Source organism: Macaca fascicularis, chromosome 10, assembly GCF_037993035.2.
Source record: "Macaca fascicularis isolate 582-1 chromosome 10, T2T-MFA8v1.1".
NCBI classification, from domain to species: domain Eukaryota; kingdom Metazoa; phylum Chordata; class Mammalia; order Primates; family Cercopithecidae; genus Macaca; species Macaca fascicularis.
Window position 1 is genome coordinate 90,078,192 of NC_088384.1, and position 19,255 is coordinate 90,097,446.

Here is a 19,255-nt window from a genome sequence, read left to right on the forward strand (position 1 = left end):
GAGTTTAATGAGATATCCAAGATCACACAGCTAGTAAGTGACTGATCCTGAATTTAAACCCACTAGAGTTTACTCATTTATAAAGTGAATGACACATGACTACTCAGAGGATTGTTGTGTATAGATTCAGTAGCCTTAACTCATGAAGAGGCTTGTAAGCTACATTAAAGGATTTGAACTTGGTTCTTTATGGTGGGAAGCCCCTGAAGGATTTTAAACAGGAGGCGGCAGGGGCACACTTGATTGATCACACAGGAGGCAGATGCTTAGTAATGTTTGTGGAGTTAGTGTTGTTACCAGGGAGACAAAGGCAGAGTGGCTGCGACTGTGGCATCATTCTCAGTGGTCCCCTTTAGACCAAACATGTGGCACTGTGGGAGATGATACTTAGAGCCCTAAGTTATGTTTGGATCAGCACCCTGGAGAGAGGTCACCCCTTCCTTCCTTCCCCTGCCTGAATGTGGGAAATTTAAAATATATGTCGATGCATATGCTGTCTTGTAGGGTCAAGCCTTTGGGGCTATGAGGGGTGCCACTTAGTGTGTTCAAGAAGGATTGTTGTAATGAGGAAAATACTGATTCCGCATGAAAGGATTTTAATCAACTGCCCTGATACCTGAGGGACACAGTACTTGGCTGGAGTGTTGAGTTTTGCACCATCCAGCCCTTGCTTCCAGCCTATTGGCTTCCTGCCTGGGTGCCTCTGTCTAGGAAGACGTGCAGCAGCTATCCATCCTGGGAATATTCCTGTCCATGCTTATGTAGCACATCTCAGGGAACAGAACATGTTATCTCCTTTGACCCTCACAACAACCTGTGTTACAGGGATTTTTATCCCCATTTTACAGGTGGGGAACTGTGAACCTCAGAGAAGTCAAGTGCCTTTTCAGGGTCATACAGCTAGTAGAGACGGGATTCAGGTTCCAGCGCTCCACAGGCAAGGAGAAATCCAAAGCTAATAAGCCCCCATTACTATTTTAACTTAGAGCTGTGCTTGTTGTGGGAGGAGTTAAGCCTTCCTCTCATACAGGTTGGGAAATGAGAACAGGATGCGCTACCACAGCACAGCCTTCTGCACCCTGACTCAGAATACAGCAGCCACAGAATGTAGAAGTTCCATCAGAGACACAGAATAGTGAGCAACTGGGGGCTTCTTGCAGTATCAGTCCCTGGGGCCCTGTTGCCCAGCAGGGGAGCCTAATCTGCTCTATAGGGTCCTCAAAGCACAAGGAGGCCTTGGTGGGAACCTTTGCTTACGGTCCTCTTGCTACCTAATTTCTCAAGTTGTATTCCTTATGAGCTCTGGCAGCTGCAGTGTTCCAGATGCTCATTTATTTATTCATTCATTCAGCACTTAATAAGTACCTACTCCTGTCTTTCCTTTTATGTTCAAGGCACGTTTCCAAATACTAGAGTTTTGGTGATACACTTGAAGAGACTTTATTGCATCCACAGTCATAGTATTTTTTTCCTTGATCACAGTTCAGCTCTAGGTTAATGTTCCATTAGAACTGACCACCTTCTTTTTATACTAACATGGAAAAGTTCTTGCAGGTTCCAACAACAACAATAATAATTGAGATTGAGCATCCCTAAGTTGAAAATCCAAAGTTCTCCAAAATCGGAAACTTTCTGAGTGCCAACATCACATTCAAAGGAAATGCTCATTGGAGCATTTTAGATTAGGGATGCTCACTCAGCTAGTTAAGTATCTGCAGATATTCCAGAATCCATAATCTGAAACACTTCTTGTCCCAAGCATTTGGATAAGGAATACTCAACCTGTAGCAGCAGGAGCTAATATATTTGCATGCTTTCTGTTGTGCTGGACACTATTCTGAATGTTCACATGAATTATTTTATCCTCTAACAACCCTAGAGATATGTATTGCTGTCTGCATCTTACAGGTGAGACAGACACTTCCCGAAGGTCATGTCGTAGCCAGTTCAGTAACAGAATGAAGGTGTTTGGTTTCAGTTCTCTCCTGATGACATTCCATGTCCTCTCACACAGGAGTAAAGATTCAGGCTTTGGCTCCTGCTTGATGGCAAGCCATGTATTTAACTCCTACACACAGCAAGCTTTACTTCTTTCTACACTGTGTCGTATGACCCACTCAGCTCTGAGTTATGCTGAAAGATAACACTACATAAGCTCAAAGCAAAAAGCAGTTTTGTACACTGATGAAAATTTGACCGCACATGTGGAAGATTGAAGGTGCACTATTGTGCCTTTGAACACTGGTGAAGACCTACTCAATTTCCCCTGTCATAGTCTTAGGTAAGTACAGTAGCATTCAGGAATGAATCTGGTTTCCATCCCTCTCAACTCCCTAGATGGCGAGAGAAGACTGGTTTGTAAACTGCCATGATACAAGACAGAAAATGAGAAAACCTTTTATTCCTTTCACTCTCCTGGCTAGTCTCCTCGTGTTCTTCAAAGTATGGAGAGAGGGTCTGGAATACCAGACTCTTCAGAAATATATACTCAGGCTCCAGGAGAGTAGTTCCAGTCCTCCATTAAGCCTAGATCGTCTTCCCTTGCAGGATGTAGCATGATGTAGAGCAGAGACCAAGATAAATCACCACTCAAAGTTCTAGGTGGCAGGTCCTTAGTCTCCCTGTCCCCTTCTCTCAAGAGAAAGAGACAAGAAAAGGAAAAAAATTGGATAGTTTTTGTAAATTAGTCTGACACTGATATCTAAAAACAGTCAGGCTCAAGGACTTGGAAAGAAATGAAGTAAACTTCATGCTTTCTTTGCTTTGGTTTCATAGAAGTTCACAGTTGGGCAAGAGTGGCTTAGAGCTATGTTACTCAAAGTGAAGTTTAAAAAGCAAAACAAAAGAAAAAACTGCTTCACCACAAATAGTTTTGAGAAGTACTGACTTATTTAGTTAGTGTGACAATATGAAAAATAACCTCAGTCTTTTGATTATAAAATGAGATTAATAATACTTGCCTCAAAGTGCTGCTTTGGGGATTATTTGATGGTAAATAATGTTTTGAGTACTTAATATTTGCCTACTGCTGTGCACTGTACGTGTATTATTTAATCTTCTCCACAATTCTGTAGTAAATTTTCTGAAACTTTGGATAGGTTATAGGATTTGCCAGAGATCAAAGGTGTGGTAAGTAAGCAAGTAGGTAGGATTTGAATGGGAGTTACGTGGCATGTTCTGTGTAAGGAGCCTGTTCCCCATGTGGGCTCCCTTGTCACTGTACTTTCTCTGTATCACTAGTGGTAGAGATCTGCTTTCTTTTTTTTTTATCACTGACCCTAACTTACTTTGTTACCTTGGGCAAGTCCCTTTCTCTGAGCCTTAATTTTTCTTATTTACCCTCAAGGGTATGCCACATGACCTAGGTTTTTTTGTTCCCTAGATCAGGTGGCATATCCTAGGAACCAGGGACTTTATTCATCTCTGGTTCCACAGCATCTAGCTAGATAGGCCTGGCATATAATGAGTATTCAGTACTGAGGCCATTGGTTACTCTAGAGGATCTGTAAGGTTCCTTTTACTCACTACTTTCTCTGAACATCCTACATACTTTATCCTCTGCCTTCCCCACCCTTCCTCAACATCATGTTTCCTGCCTAGTTCATAGGACAGCATGACCTTATTTCCTTATGTCTGCCTGTCGTAAGCAGTCTTGATCCTGCTGTACTTTCAGACAGCCCACATGGTACCCTTGTTTTTATTGTCTGTGAAATGTGTCTAGGATAAACTACCAGGAATATTAAGTTAAGGGGTAGAAGGGGCCTGCTCACAAAATCAGAAGAACACTCTTATTCCATTCCTACCCAGTTGGGCCTGCGCCTACGGCAGCCCTGCCAGGCCTGAGTAATGGCCATAGCTTGGAGCAGGGTTTTCCTTGAGCTCCATCGGGATTTCCAGTAATTGGAACATGGCACCTTCCAACTTGTAATGGATGGCAAAACAAGAGGGGCATTTGTCACTGCCTGACTTCCCTGTGGGAAAGAGGCTCATAAGTCACAGCTGACAAACCCTTTGATGACTTTTAAACTTCATTTACAGAAAAGAATAGCTATAATCAACCAACAGCAAGCAGTGACTAATCTTGCCACATTATCACTGTGAGGAGCCAACCCTTAAGGCATAGGAAGGGGGCGGGGGCCATCCCCAAAGCTCACAGCAAGTGCTGATTGGCTCTTGGACTTGAGAGTATGCCTTCAGCTAGGTCCTGTGAGTTTATGCTCCAAGGATCGGTGTTAGGAGGTAGAGGAAGAAACTGACAAGGCAGATACAGGGCATGCCCAGTTTTGAAGCCGTTCTGGGCCAAGATTATGAGATCAGCTCTGGTCTCGCACGTATTCATCCTACCTCTGCCATTTCCTGGCTTGAGTGAGACCAAACACCAAGCCTTAGTTTCCTCATATGTGAAATGGTCACAACATATATCATCACTATCGCATAGCAAAAACCTTAGTGCAGTTCCTGGCATGTAAGTACTCCACAAGTATTGATGATCATTATCATCATCATCATGTTTGGGCCTGGAGTACCTTTTGTGGTCACATGGTTTAAAACCTAGGTTACATGGCATGTCAGCAAAGCCAGGACCATTCTTCCTGTGGATGGGGGCTCAGTGGGAGCAATCTAATGGAACGGGAATAACACAGGCTTTAGAATCAGACAAGCCTTTGGGTCTTTCCATCCAAAGCATGCAACTTAATGTGACTGTAGACAAATTAAGTTGTTTCTGAGTCTCAGTTGTATCTGTAGAGTGCAGATGATACTACATATCTCAATAGATTGTGATCAGGATTACAAGCGATTATGCCTGTAAAGCTTTCAACTCAGTGCCTGGTACAAAGTTCTACATATTAAATTGTGTGTTCCCTTTCTGTTCTCCCTCAAGGCAAGAATAAGTATGCATCTCTCCAGGGAAGCAGGAGACAACAGTGAAGACATTCTTGTATTTCAAACTTCTATTTCCAGCTCTATGTACAGGAGGAAGAGGAGAATAAGGGGATCAAAGAGGAGAAGGGGATACCTTTTGTATATTGTTCCTTCCTCCTGCCAGGCCTCTCCCGCTGTCACTACTCAATGGGAATTCCTCTTAAACACTCTCCCTTTTGGTAGAGCCTTCCATGCTGCTCCTACCCCTTCTCTGATCTCCCAGACTACTTTGCTTGGACAGTAGACCATCTCAGGGCATGTGTACCTTGTGGCCATGATAGATGTCCCCTGCTGGACAGGGAGTTGCTTGAGGTCGCAGACCCAACTGCTGAATAAATAAATAAATGATTGATTTGTTAGTTATTTGATAATACCCAGTCCATAGTTAGCTCCATATTTGGATATTTATAATTATGATCAGACGGACAAGTAGGTGTTTGGATGACTTCTATGGCAAAAAATAAAGAGGCTGACAATCATTTGTAGGTCCTTAATTCTAACCCAGTATCAGGGATTATAGGCATAAGTTACCTACCCATCCCTCCTTAACTTGTCCGGTTCCTGGAACTAGGAAGGGGAGCTTGTTACAGATGGTAAGCCTCAGCCTAAGGCCCCAGACAAGAGTAGAGTTAGTGTTCAGGATGCAGGAGGGTGGGATTATATACCCAGACCATGCTATGGGGAGATAACTGAGGCCTGCCTTCTGTTTCTGCTTTGGAGTATCCTCTCAGGGCCTATCAGATACGGATACCAACGTCAATAGTATAGGACCTCACAGTACAGTTGAGGGGTGAGAATGACTCAGCAAGGCTGGAACCCCTCCTGGCCAGTGTTCCCTCCTCTCCCAGCCCCATACAGTAGTGGTTTGACAGGAATGGGGTGGGGACACCTTTATGAAGTTTCTAGGTTTGGTTGCAGATACTAGGACAAGGGAGAACATGCATAGGCTCCCTACTCCCTACCCCCAGCTCCCTTACTGTCAGGCAAAGTGTGGTGCACAGGGAGATGACATAGTAAAGAACATGTCATCTTAGGGCTAGGATGTGGAGGAGCTAGAGTGCCAGGCTAGGTTCATCTGTTTTCATAGAGCATTTGGGTTATCCAGTTTCTTAATACCTACTAGTCCTACCCATTATACCAGCACTTTACTCATAATTTCTCCAGTTCTTATCCTAATTCTGGGAGGTGGGTATAATTTCTATTTTGCAGTTGAGGACTCTCAGGCCCAGCAAGGTGAAAGGATATGGCCACAGTTACAGTTTTAAGTGATAGATCTCGGATTGGAGCTCAGTCCTGTCTGACTCTAGAACCTGAGCTATTTTTGCTATTTCATATGCATTTGTCCTTTGTTACTACGATACCGTTTTAAAAAACAGGTTCCCAGAGAGAGGGCTTCTTGAAAAGCAAGTAGAGCAGAAGACTGGTGAGCGCTGTGTTTCCCAGCGTTTCCACAGTGCCAGCACAGAGGAGGACACTCAGGAAATGTTTGTTAAATGAGTGAAGGAGATAGGAACTGGGTAATAATAGAAATTGGCATAATCTGTATCCTTTGATAGTATATTACAGATGCAACAGAGCACTTTCACATCAGTTAGCCTAGTTGATTCTTGGACCTGAAAGGTAATCAGGGAAGAGATTATTTCTGTTTTTGGATTAAAGACGAGAAGGCCTAGAGAAGTTACGTGACTTGTTGCAGGTCACATGACTAAGAACAGTAGAGCCAAGGCCAAGCCTTCTGGACCTGTAACCTGCAGTGCTTATACTTCACCCATCCAGGAGCTTTTGCTGTTTGACATGCAGGGAGCTGACTCTTGAGAGTGGTCGGGAACTAAAGAGCATTCCTTGGGAAATTAGTCCTGTCTGGCCAGTAATAATCATTTGGGCACTGCTAATGAGCCAGGACTTGGCCAGTTTAATGAGATTAATAGATGTTCTGTCATCCCTGGCCGCCTGGTAAAAGCAGAAGCCTCCAGACCAAGGAGGCCCTGGACACTGATGAGTCTAATTGCTTGACTTTCTCCAGAAATAGTCTTCGATCACTAGTAGCTATTTTCCTTCTGAACCACCCGGATGTCCCCAGGGTTATCTACGGGCAGAGAGCTGGCCACAGGCTGCTGTTCCCCTCATCGCTGTGCAGGAGAATAAGGCCAGAGGTGCCCAGCAGGACTGAACCAAGACAGAGACTATAAATAGCGCTGGGGACATCAAGACCTAAAGCAGCAGCTCCTCCCTTGAAATGAGCATTTCAAGAGGAAGAGATTCAGTGCTGGGGAGGATTTACAGAGTTCTCTGAGTGCCTGAGACTAGACTTGATCTGATAGGCATTATTAGGAGCACATGAGGGGTGACATGGCAGAGTTAAGAGTGTTAAGACAGCCATTGAGACAGTGGAATGGAGAGTGTCGAGTAAGAAGCCTTGATTCAGGACCCCTAGCTGCACTCCCCTCACCAGCTGGTTGACCTTAAGTAAGTCACTTATCTTTGCTGATCCTTTTTTTTTTTTTCATTTATACAGTGGGACGGGATGGGTGCAGTGGCTCGTGCCTGAAATCCCAGCACTTTGGGAGGCCAAGGCGGATGGATCAGGAGTTCGAGACCAGCCTGACTAGCATGGTGAAACGCCATCTCTACTAAAAATACAAAAATTAGCTGGCTGTAGTGGCGGGCACTATAGTCGCAGCTACTCAGGAGGCTGAGGCAGAGAATTGCTTGAACCCGGGAGGCAGAGGTTGCAGTGAACCAAGATCATACCATTGTACTCTAGCCTGGGCTACAGATGTCTGGTGAGAGCCCTCTTACAGGTTCATGGACAACCATCTTTTCACTGTGTTCGCACATGGTGGAAGATGCAGAGTAGCTCTCTGGGCCTCTTATTTATTTATTTTTATTTATTTATTTTTGAGACGGAGTCTCGCTCTGCCGCCCAGGCTGGAGTGCAGTGGCCCCATCTCAGCTCACTGCAAGCTCCGCCTCCCGGGTTCACGCCATTCTCCTGCCTCAGCCTCCCGAGTAGCTGGGACTACAGGCGCCCACCACCGCGCCCAGCTAGTTTTTTGTATTTTTTAGTAGAGACGGGGTTTCCCCGTGTTAGCCAGGATGGTCTCGATCTCCTGACCTCGTGATCCGCCCGTCTCGGCCTCCCAAAGTGCTGGGATTACAGGCTTGAGCCACCGCGCCCGGCCCTCTTATTTATTTTGTAGAGATGGGGTCTTGTGATGTAGCCTAGGCTGGTCTCCAACTCCTGGCCTCAAAGGATCCTCCCACCTTGGCTTTCCAAAGTGCTGGGATTACTGGCTTGAGCCACTTCCTGGCCTGGGGCTCTTTTTCTTTAAAGGCATTAAACTCATTCTTGAGGGCTTTCCCTTCCCTTTGGGACCTAATCACTCCCAAAGCCCCACTTCCTAATACTGTCACGTTAGGGATTAGGTTTCAACACAGATTTGGTGGAGGAGGCACACTCATACTACAAGAGATATAAACTGGATTTGTTCACTAAAATTCTGTGCAACCATGAGGAATTATAGTAGAAAAGGGAAAGGGCAAGGACCAAGGAGAGCGTGAGTGGCTGACACAAGGTAACATAATCTTGCTGGGGAAGTCAGAACCCAAGGCATCCCTGTGCCATGTGCAAGATACCTGCAGATACCTATTTCTGAGGTTCTGATTCCAGTTCCGGCTTTGCTCTGTTAACCAATTACCTTGCTTCTCTGAACCTGTCTCAGTTTCCCTATGTCAAACAGCTCCTCACAGGGCTGTTGTGAGGATTAAATACTGTAATACCATGCAGCATTCAGTAATTAGTGGCTTTTTTTTTTTTTTTTTTTTTTTTTAACGGGAAGTCTCGCTCTGTCGCCTAGGCTGGAGTGCAGTGGCGTGATCAAACAGTTCTGCCTCAGCCTCCCAAGTAGCTGGGATTACAGACGTACACCACCATGCCTGGCTTTTTTTTTTTTTTTTCTTTCTTTCTTTTAAGTAGAGACGGGGTTTCGCCATGTTAGATAGGCTGGTCCTGAGCTCCTGACCTCAAGTGATCCACCCGCCTTGGCCTCCCAAAGTGCTGGAATTACGGGCGTGAGCCACTGTGCCAAGCCAGTGGCTGTTTTTACTGTGACGGCTCTTTGGGTATCTCATTTACCCAAAGTTCAGAGGTAACTTTTAGGACTTTTCGACCTTTGCAAACCCCTGTCACTTTTCTCCATGTTCAGGCTTGGCTCTCCTGTGTTCAAAAACAATTTCCAGCTGAAATATTTCAACTGGGAAAAAATGAATTTGTTTTTGCCATGTTTCTTCTGCTCTTACTAGCCTGGAGGAGCAGGCCCGTCCCTTTGAGCTGTAAATTGCATTTCAAAGCCTGTGTCCCTAGTGGATTTTAATTAACTTAAAAGGCCCAGCTTTTACGCAGCAATTGTTTCTCCTGCAGGTATAGGTGAAGGCACTTATTGGGGAGCCAGTCCCCAGTTTTCTCAAACATGGTGTTTTTGTTTTGTTTTGTTTTGAGACACTGTGGTCTCTCCCAGCTCCTCACTGTCTTGGGGCCTGTCTCTCACCAGCCCAGAATGAAAAATGGAATATAAGGACCCTAGACTTAGCGTCAGAGGACCCATGGGTTAGTCTTGGCTCTGCTACTCACTAGCCGTGGCGTCCTGGCCAAGTTTTTACTGTGGGTAAAACTTTGTTCCTCCGAGTGAGAGCATTTATAAGCTCCATGTGCACACAGGTCTCTGCTCATCTGACATTGCAGAAGTCTCTAGGAACAAATTTGCTTCTCTCCCTTCCTCCAACCACCAAGAACAGTCCTACCTGCCTCTCTTCAGCTCATTGCTAAACCTAGGACCCCTGGGGGCTGCAGACACCTTGCTCTCAATTACACAGCTAATCTGAGAGGCAGAGCTTGGCCCAGGGCAGGAAATAGCTTACCAAGTCAAGTAGCTCCTGCTGAATGGATGTCGATATTTTCTAGAGCTGCCACTCTAAGCTAGGGGGAAGCCTTGAAAAGCATAGCAAGAATTGGGTGGGAGGGATTGAGTTGGTCTGTGGAGGTGGGTATTTGGGTCAAAGATTAGAAAAAGGTATCTGGGACCTCTGCCCCGGTGGTCCTAACCACTTAAGGCAGTCCACAGCTAGACCTTCTCACCACCTCCTGGGACATATGTCCACTCCCTCCCTAATACTGATTGAACACTTACTGTGCCTCAAGTTTTGTCAGGCCTGCCCTGTAACATTTGCAGGGCAGAGTAATAAGAGTACAAATAGAGACCCATGTACCATATGTTTAAACATTTGAAGGTTCTAAGTGAAGCTAATAAATTGTGATGTCCCTAACAACTTGGAATACCATGTCTAAATTTAGAATTCTTGGACTCGTTAGGATTCTGTACCTGAACCTGGCAGTTCAGGGAGACCTAGTCTGGCCCCACCTCCTTTTCATTCCCTTTCCCAATTCTATTCCTCATTTAGAGGAGCCTCATCAACATGTGTGTGGTCACTCAAGCCTTTCCACACCCCCATAGATACCTGTCTCTTTGGGCTGAGGGAGTCCACACAACAGTAGCACATCCTGCGCATCCTGCTTCCAGAGGAGTGTGCAGGGCATGAAAGTGGATAGGGGGCTGTTGAGACGAGGAGCTCAGAGGTTGGGTGCCTGGAGCATGCCATAGGTGAGCATTTCTCCTTTTAACTGCAGACTTCTCACCCAGAGCAGCACTTGCAACCACATACATACACTTCCCAAGTCTCTCCTCTACAGATCAGAAAACTGATGTTCATATGCCATGGCTTCTGGCTGCCCCTCCTTGGCATTATACAGAATGAGTTCCACTCTGACCTTCACCCTCATCTAGAATGGGGCTTGCAGATGGCAGTATCGGAATAAAGAGGTGCAATTACAAGATCTTGTGAAGGACTTTAGGGTTTGCAAAGTCCTTTTATGTGCATCATTCCAAACCCCAGGGAATGAAAGAAAAGACTGGCAGAGCCAAACCTTAAAAACTTGGCTCGCCAGTCAGGGAGGTGAGTACTGATCTTGTCACAATACCATGAACAGCTGTTCAGCAAATGCTTCCTGCTCAGTGATGCTTGTGGCTCCCAGTAGAGGTCACTCTGTCTCCATCCACACCCCAGGCTTGGTTGACTCCCTCTAGGCAAAGCAGGTGGCTTCTCCCTGGGCCAAAACTGTAGCCCTTTGAGCTGAACTACCTAGGAGAGAATCATCTGATGCCCATACAGGGGCCCTATTAACTTCTTGTATACCCATGGATAGACAAAGAATTAACCCTTGAATGGCTTGGCATCCATGTAGGAGAGGGATTGTCAGCGAGAACTGTGAGGAATGGCAAGCCCATGGGAACAACAAGCATTGAGCATTTCCTGCCTCGTATGCTATGCACAGTGTGTTATTCTTTGTGTCCCTCACTGCCTAATAAGTGTAGATGAGTAGAACCACAGGTAAACTAACCAGAGTCTGTCTCTTTCCAAGTCAGTTCCAAAGCTGGAACCAGCCCCTTCATCAGTAGCAGTGATGGGACCCTCTCAGCCCCTTTTCTTTATCTGAGATAATGCACTCCTGACTCCAGTATATCCATTAGGTAAGCCTAACCCCAGGAGCAGTTTCTTCCCAAGTTGGGCTCAGGTCCAGCCTATGATTTCCTTGTAAACAGTACCACCTGCTGGTCAGAACATGCCAGCTTCCAGGCAGGGAGGATTTAGGAGAAAAGTCTCTTACCCCTTTTTTCCAGTTCACTGAAAAGAAAATCCCCCAACATATTAGGTAAGTAGGCTGGCAGACTGATGAAAGTTTTTATATATGCTCTTTGGAGTCTTCTATCACCTGAAATGGTCCTAAGGTTAGGTTATTGAGATAGGAGGGTTCCAAAAGGGAGCGGCATCAACCTACACCCATGAGCAGAAGACTGGGCCGGGAACCGCGAATGCCAAGGCTTAACTTAGGCTTTTCCTACTGAAACTGAGCTTCTCTCCTTTTCCCTTTCCCCGTGGTGCTTATGCCTAGCCATAAACTGTGAGGGAAAAATTTGTACAGCCCTTTGGGGTAAAAAACCTGACCAGAATATAGAGAGCAAAGGGTAGGTGCAGTGTTATGTCTAAGCCAAACAGAAAAATATTTGAATGAGTTAGTATTAATATGGGTAACTAAAAAATAAATTTATCAAAAGTAATTCTCAGGTGAATGTGCTGACTTTCTGTGGTATCTGAATTGGCTTTAGCTCTGGGAAGCAAAATGATAAAGTTGAAAGAAATAGACTTTAGGGACGGACTGACCTGATTTTGAATGCTCCTTACTAGTAAGTTAATGAACTTGTCAATTAATTTCTGGTAAAATATGAGTAATCACGACATTCACTTGTGGGATCTTGGGATTATTCAGTATTGTATGCCACCCTTAGCCCACAGTGAGTACTTGGCGAGGCTTTGTATTAGTCCATTCTTGCACTGTTATAAAGAAATACCTGAGATTGGGTAATTTATAATGAAAAGTTTAATTGGCTCACAGTTCTGCAGGCTGTACAGGCCTCTGCTTCTCAGGAGGCCTCAGGAAATTTACAATTGTAGTGGAAGGAGAAGGGGAAGTAGACACGTCTTCATATGGCCAGGGCAGGAGGAAAAGAGACAGTGGGAGGTACTACACTCTTCTAAATAACCAGATCTTACAAGCACTCACTCACTATCACGAGAGGAGCACCGAGGGGGAAATCCATGATTTCAGTCACCATGATCCAGTCACCTCCCACCAGGCCCCACCTCCAACACTGGGGATTACAATTAGACATGAGATTTGGGCACGGACACAAATTCAAACCATATCAGGCTTTTCAAAATGGCTGGTAACAATCCAGACAGTTCTGTGTCTGGATCAGACTAAGCAGTTTTGTTTTCTTTTCTTTGTTTTACTTTTTGAGACAGAGTCTCGCTCTGTCACCCAGGCTGGAGTGCAGTGGCACAATCTCAGCTCGCTGCAACCTCTGCCTCCCGGGTTCAAGCGATTTTCCTGCCTCAGCCTCCCAAGTGGCTGGGATTATAGGTGCCCGCCACCATGCCTGGCTAATTTTTTGTGTTTTTAGTAGAGACAGGGTTTCACCATGTTTGCCAGGCTGGTTTCAAACTCCTGATGCACCTGTCAGGTGATGCACCTGTCTGGGCCTCCAGAGTGCTGGGATTACAGGTGTGAGCCACCACGCCCGGACCCTGCAGTTTTTATCATGTGGTGGTCTAGAGTAAACATCACTTGCAAATACCATGTGACCATGGTTCTACATTGAAGATCTTCAAATTTAGATCTTGAATAACATTTGAGATGAGCATTAAAGAAGTAGACTTAGAAGAATTAGAGTCAAGCAGATGAGGGTGTCAGATCCCAGCCCTGCCATTCACTAGCATCGTGGCCTCTCTGAATGTGAGATTTCTCCCTTGTAAAATGTTGTGGTTCTGCATATCATGTGAGTACCAAATGAGGGGATATATGTAAAGCACCTGGCATGAGGTCAGCAGCCAGTATGTGGCAACTCTTGGTAACATGACAAGAAAACAAGATGCAGAAACAGGTAAGCTGGATGCTATAAGGGTTAAGGAAGGTAAGAGGCAATTCATTTATCCAGGATATGGGCTGTGGGCAGTCCTTGAGCCCAGCCCAGGGACCCAACTTCACAGAGGCTCTCTCTCTTCAGGTAGGCACCATGTCCTTGAAGATGCAGGCAAGCAACGTAACCAACAAGAATGACCCCAAGTCTATCAACTCTCGAGTGTTCATTGGAAACCTCAACACAGCTCTGGTGAAGAAGTCAGATGTGGAGACCATCTTCTCTAAGTATGGCCGTGTGGCCGGCTGTTCTGTGCACAAGGGCTATGCCTTTGTTCAGTACTCCAACGAGCGCCATGCCCGGGCAGCTGTGCTGGGAGAGAATGGGCGGGTGCTGGCCGGGCAGACCCTGGGTAAGCCTCTCTCCACTATATTCTCCTAGTATTCTCTAGAGTAGCTGCTATCACTCTCCAGTTCTCAACCCCCTTCTCTGTTTCTCTCACCACTACCACTCCTCTGAGATTTTATAAATTTATAAGGTATGGTTAAGTAGTTATGAAATTAATCCCTATAGGGAAGAATTTTAGAAGCCTCTGGGAAACACTTCTGACCTATCTCTGCTTTCTCAGAGCTTGTTAGTGACACGCTTTACAGTTCCAGTTAAAATGCAGATTCTCCAGAGAAAGAGACCAGAATGGCCTAGAACAGCCTGTTACACCGGGTACAGATCCCTTAGGTTAGAACCCTTTCTGAGAGCGAGCAGGAGGGTCTGGGAGCGCAAGGACAATGCGAATACGCTTGGCTTTGGTGTCACGTCCATGTGATGTGACTATGCTAGTGGTCTCGAAGTATGTACAGTGTTCATGTTTGTGCATTTACTCCTGTGTATATGTGTATGTTTGAAAAGGGGTATCTATATATGTTTTTTTCCTGAACAAGAAGTGTATGGATTGACTGAACATGTGGAGATATGTGGACGCATACCTTTGTATGTATAGGTGTAGTGTGTGTGTGAGAGAGAATGTATTTGAATGTGTTAGCAGATATGCATATATTTACCAGGTATTTATTGAGACCTTTGCATGTAGTAAGCATTATTCTAGGCATGAAGGTGTTTGGTAGAACATCCATGTGAATGTGCATTGGCTCATTTGCATGTGGGTGGTTGTCTATACTGAGCGTACTTGAGGGTACACATTACCTGTGTGTGACTTTCTTACCTGGATATGTGAATGTGTGTGAGGGTGGCTCTATGTATGTGTTCCCATGTACTTGAAGTGTTATGCATATAGGAATACTCGACGTGTGTGGGTGGGGGGGATGGGGGAGGACATGTTTATGAGCGTGTATGGATGGATCTGAAAGTGTACGGACATGTAAACAGGCATATCCATGTGATATCTGGATATGAATCTAATGTTTGAAGACTAGATGTGTGAAGACCTTTGTTGGCGCCATCAGTGAGCAGAATCCATGTGTATACCATGTAAGCACATGAATTGCTGTGTGTGTGCATGAGGGTGATGGGTGTGGGCACACTACTGTCATGCTAGCATTCCAACTCTGCCTTCTCCCTCCACACAGACATCAACATGGCTGGAGAGCCTAAGCCTGACAGACCCAAGGGGCTAAAGAGAGCAGCATCTGCCATATACAGGTGGGGCTGTCTGTCTGTCTGTCTGGGTGGGATGGCTCTCTCTTTCCACAGAGGGAGTAAATGCTGGTGTGACAGTGTGCTGAGTCTAGAACTTGGGGAGGTGTTTGGAGATGAGGGCCTGTGGAAAGTGGGCTGAGTGGCCGTCCCTAAGCTCCAGCCCTCTCCCCTTTGTTTCCCCAGTGGCTACATCTTTGACTATGATTACTACCGGGACGACTTCTACGACAGGTGAGCAGGGGAGGGGCGTGCCCAGGCGTGAAACAGCCAAGCTGGAAGGGTCCTGAGAGATTGTTGGTGCAGCCCACTCAGTTCTCCAAATGAGAACCAAAGCCCAGAGGTTTGCCTAGGGTTGCTCCACCAGTCAGTGGCAGAGCTGAGACTGGGGTCCTGTTCTGCAGATACTCAGGCCAGAGCTCCTACTGCCATAGCACACTGTCTACCTCGCTAACTACCCTTTTTCCTTTTTGTCCTTGGGTGAGACTCAAGGAGACTGTACAGCCAAGAGCTGTATAAATGTGGCCAGTTGGAATACACAACAGGGTACAGCGCTGGTTACAGAGAGTTTGAGCCTTTCCCTCTGTGAGGTACCCAAGCAGCTGGTAGGAACCCCAGAGCTCAGTCTAAGCCTCTTGGGTTTATATTTAGAGACAAGAGGCCAGCAGCCGTTTGGAAGTCTGATTAGTCCCTGATGGGCTGTGGCCTACCCTCTACTCCCAAGCCCTACCCAGACTCCAGCCCGGAGGCTGTGAGCTCCCACTACAACAGCACTAGCCACATTCTTGAGTAGAAATCATGGTAGAGACTAACTCAAATCTCTCCTCCTACCTGCTTCTCTCCCTCTGTCCATCTTAGCCCACCCCAGGCAGCCCAAGAAGAACAGTGCCTCTCTGAGCATCAGTCGTCCACCCCGACCCTCACCCCCGACCCCCTGTGAATGGTTTCAGGAGACTGTGTGGTGTAGTGGGAAATATCCTGGGAGTCGGAAGATTTAGGTGCTAATCTCAGCTCTGCCACTGAATGGATTGTGTGACCTTGGGCAAATTCCCTTCCCAGTTTGTGAAATGGGCTTGCACCAAGTGATCTCTCCAGGCTCCTCCAGCTCTGGGATTCTGTGGTTCAGTGATTCTGACCAAGGCCAGAGCCGTCCCCTCCCCTTGGGGGCAGAAATGCAGGGTCTGGGATTGGATCCATTCCCAGAGACTCTCCATCTGCAGCCATCACCACCTCCAGGGAGGGGCTCCCTGAACAAAGGAGCCCCAAGGAATGGGGCTTTGGCCCAGTGGTGACAGATTTCCTGGCTGTTGTCAGGAAAAATGATATGGAGTATACCCCCTACGGCCGCAATTCCCTGAAAAAGGTGGTAGCAGCAGATGTGGGAAAGACTGCTTCTCAGCCTACTCAGTTTCTGCCTGGTCAGCTGGAAAGGAAGCCTTCCGGGAGAGGGCTGGGAGATGACTTTGGTTGGGAGCAATGCACAGCCTGGGAGCCTTGGGGGGTCTGATTGAGCTGCCTGACCTTGATACTGTCCCAGGCCCCTGGCCTTTGTCTCTGGAATGGAGCATGAAGGGTGTGGTGATTAAGGAGGTCAAGTAAGGAAAGCGCTTAGACTTCAGTCTTACGCCTCTGAGGTCATGGGCTCGTGAGCTGAGGGTCTCAGTACCCTGACCTTTCATCTATTAACACATTCTAAAGTGTGTTTTTAACCGAATTCTTTCATGCTGTACCCTTGGGTGGACACTGAATTTGGGTAGCCGTCCTCATTTGGCATATGGGGAAACTGAGGCTTAGGCAGGCTCAGTTGACCCCCACTCCCATACCTCTCTATTCCTAGCTGGGGATTTGTGCTGCTTTGAGAGTTGCAGACTCGGAGCAGAGGTTGGGGTGGCAGTTGACCAAGCAGAAGTCAGGTCATGTAATAGAGCAGGCCTGGTTGTCAGGGGACCCAGGGATGTCTCCTCTTTTGAATGGGGTATAACCACTACCACCTGCTGCCTTGCCTGCCCTTACTTGGCCTGGATGGTTGGAGAGGTTGTAGTGAGGTCGTGAGGATCCCAACAGCCATCAGGGTCCGGAAAGCCCTTCCTCTTCACTCCAGGGCTAGCTGGGAGCCTGCAGAGTTGTGTTTAGTGCAGGCCTCCCAGCCCCTCACCAGCCACACACATTTGGAGCTGGAGCTGCAATACCTGCCTGGTGGCCACAAGCCATGCTGCAGCCTCTGGCCCATCTGCCCTCACAGGCTCTTCGACTACCGGGGCCGTCTGTCGCCGGTGCCAGTGCCCAGGGCAGTCCCTGTGAAGCGACCCCGGGTCACAGTCCCTTTGGTCCGGCGTGTCAAAACTAACATACCTGTCAAGCTCTTTGCCCGCTCCACAGCCGTCACCACCAGCTCAGCCAAGATCAAGTGTGAGTAACTGTATCATCTTTTTTTATCATTAGCAAAATAATAGAATGACATTTTTTTATATTGGAAAATAGATAAAAGAAAAAATCTTCCACAATTCTGCTGCTCTGACACAATCACGTATTTTCATGCATTTCTGTGAGGAGACAGCTGTTTTAGGAGGAGGGGGTGGGTTGGGTAGGGTACAGAGGGTCCAGTGCTGGATATGGTGCCCAGTGAAGAAATGATGCCATCTTTCCTCTAGGAAGGATAAGGACGGGTCTACACAGGCCCACTACTCCACATTCACTCTGGTACACACATACTGCTTAACTAAGCACGCAGGAATTCAGATTGCAGAAGACATGTTCTTACTCAGGTGCACACAGAAGAGCACACCACACATACACACCTGTGCTCCTGTCTTTCCTGGGTCCCTTTCAGAGTTGAGATATCGGGAGAAAAGAAAGCCAGGTTCAGAAGTGTTCACTGTCATTGTAGGGATGGATGCCAGGTAGTCTAAGGAGGAGGCCTTTTCCCTGAGTAGGGAAAAAAAATAATAATAACTGCTTTCCTGGTTGAAAGAACAGGGCTGAGGTTTTGTGCTACTGTCAAGCCTCCAGCCCCATAGATGACAGCCCTGTCCCCCCTCCACTCCCAGTAAAGAGCAGTGAGCTGCAGGCCATCAAGACGGAGCTGACACAGATCAAGTCCAATATCGATGCCCTGCTGAGCCGCTTGGAGCAGATCGCTGCGGAGCAAAAGGCCAATCCAGGTCAGCCTCTGAGGATTCTCACCCACCTCCGCCACCAGGGCACAGGGCAGAGCATGGGGAAATAATACATGGGAGAGAGGAGCTAGGGTGGCCCTGCAGATCCCGAGCCACCTGCACTCACCATGCTGAGGCCAGCTTCTGCTAAGGTGCTGCCCTAGACAGCTGCCCCAGGCTGAGTTTTATTCTCCCCTCCTCCACCCCTTCCCCTCAAGATGGCAAGAAGAAGGGTGATGGAGGTGGTGCCAGCGGCGGTGGTGGTGGCGGTGGCGGCAGCGGTGGCGGCGGCGGTGGCGGTGGCGGCGGTGGTGGCGGTAGCGGCAGCCGGCCACCAGCCCCCCAAGAGAACACGACTTCTGAGGCAGGCCTGCCCCAGGGAGAAGCACGGACCCGAGGTGACGGCGATGAGGAGGGGCTGCTGACACACAGCGAGGAAGAGCTGGTGAGGGCCTGGCCAGGGGCACAACTGGGACTTGACTGCGCTCCTACTCTCAGGAGACCAACAGGGCAACGGGTAGCCTGAGCTGGTTGCCCCCACTGTGAACTTCCTCTTCTCTCCTTCCCAGGGGTTCTAACGGTCCTGGGGGAAAGAGGGAAGAATGAGCAGGGGGCACTTGCCTATCTCAGACACCATCAGAAGTCCCACTGAGGCCTAGGGCAGACCTCCCCTAAGTGCAGGGTGCATTCTGGCCTCCGGTTTCCACATGAGTTGGAGAAGGGGAGATTTGGACATAAGAGAGCACACATGGCCTGCAGAGCTTCAGAGCAGGGCTGGGGTGGCTTGTGGAGGCCACACCCAGGAGGTGGGTGTCACCTTCACATGAGGATTTTCTAAAAGCCGTTGCTGCTCAAGCACGAAGCAAAAGCTGTCTCATAAGGAGTGAGCTCCCCACCTATTACTAGAACTATTCAGGCTGAGGGCGGGAGGCCATTTGACAAGGAGCTTATGTTGAATGGGAGGGTAGACCAAACTCTGAGTCTGTGGGATATGGG

General features: G+C 47.4%; 1 protein-coding gene across 22 annotated transcripts in view; it reads left to right on the top strand.

Moving 5' to 3' along the window:
• RALY (RALY heterogeneous nuclear ribonucleoprotein) overlaps positions 1-19,255 on the top strand; it is an 87,526-nt gene that overhangs the window by 65,808 nt on the left and 2,463 nt on the right. For 6 of the 22 annotated variants that reach the window (XM_074005072.1, XM_005568750.5, XM_045362784.3 and 3 more), the window contains 6 exons: positions 13,602-13,866; positions 15,038-15,110; positions 15,291-15,338; positions 17,347-17,513; positions 18,152-18,265; positions 18,478-18,704. In XM_074005072.1, coding sequence (XP_073861173.1) covers positions 13,611-13,866; positions 15,038-15,110; positions 15,291-15,338; positions 17,347-17,513; positions 18,152-18,265; positions 18,478-18,704 — 885 coding nt within the window. In that variant the 5' untranslated portion in view covers positions 13,602-13,610. The remainder of the gene's footprint in view (positions 1-13,601; positions 13,867-15,037; positions 15,111-15,290; positions 15,339-17,346; positions 17,514-18,151; positions 18,266-18,477; positions 18,705-19,255) is intronic. The other 16 variants (XM_074005077.1, XM_074005067.1, XM_045362785.3 and 13 more) reach the window with 3 other exon arrangements.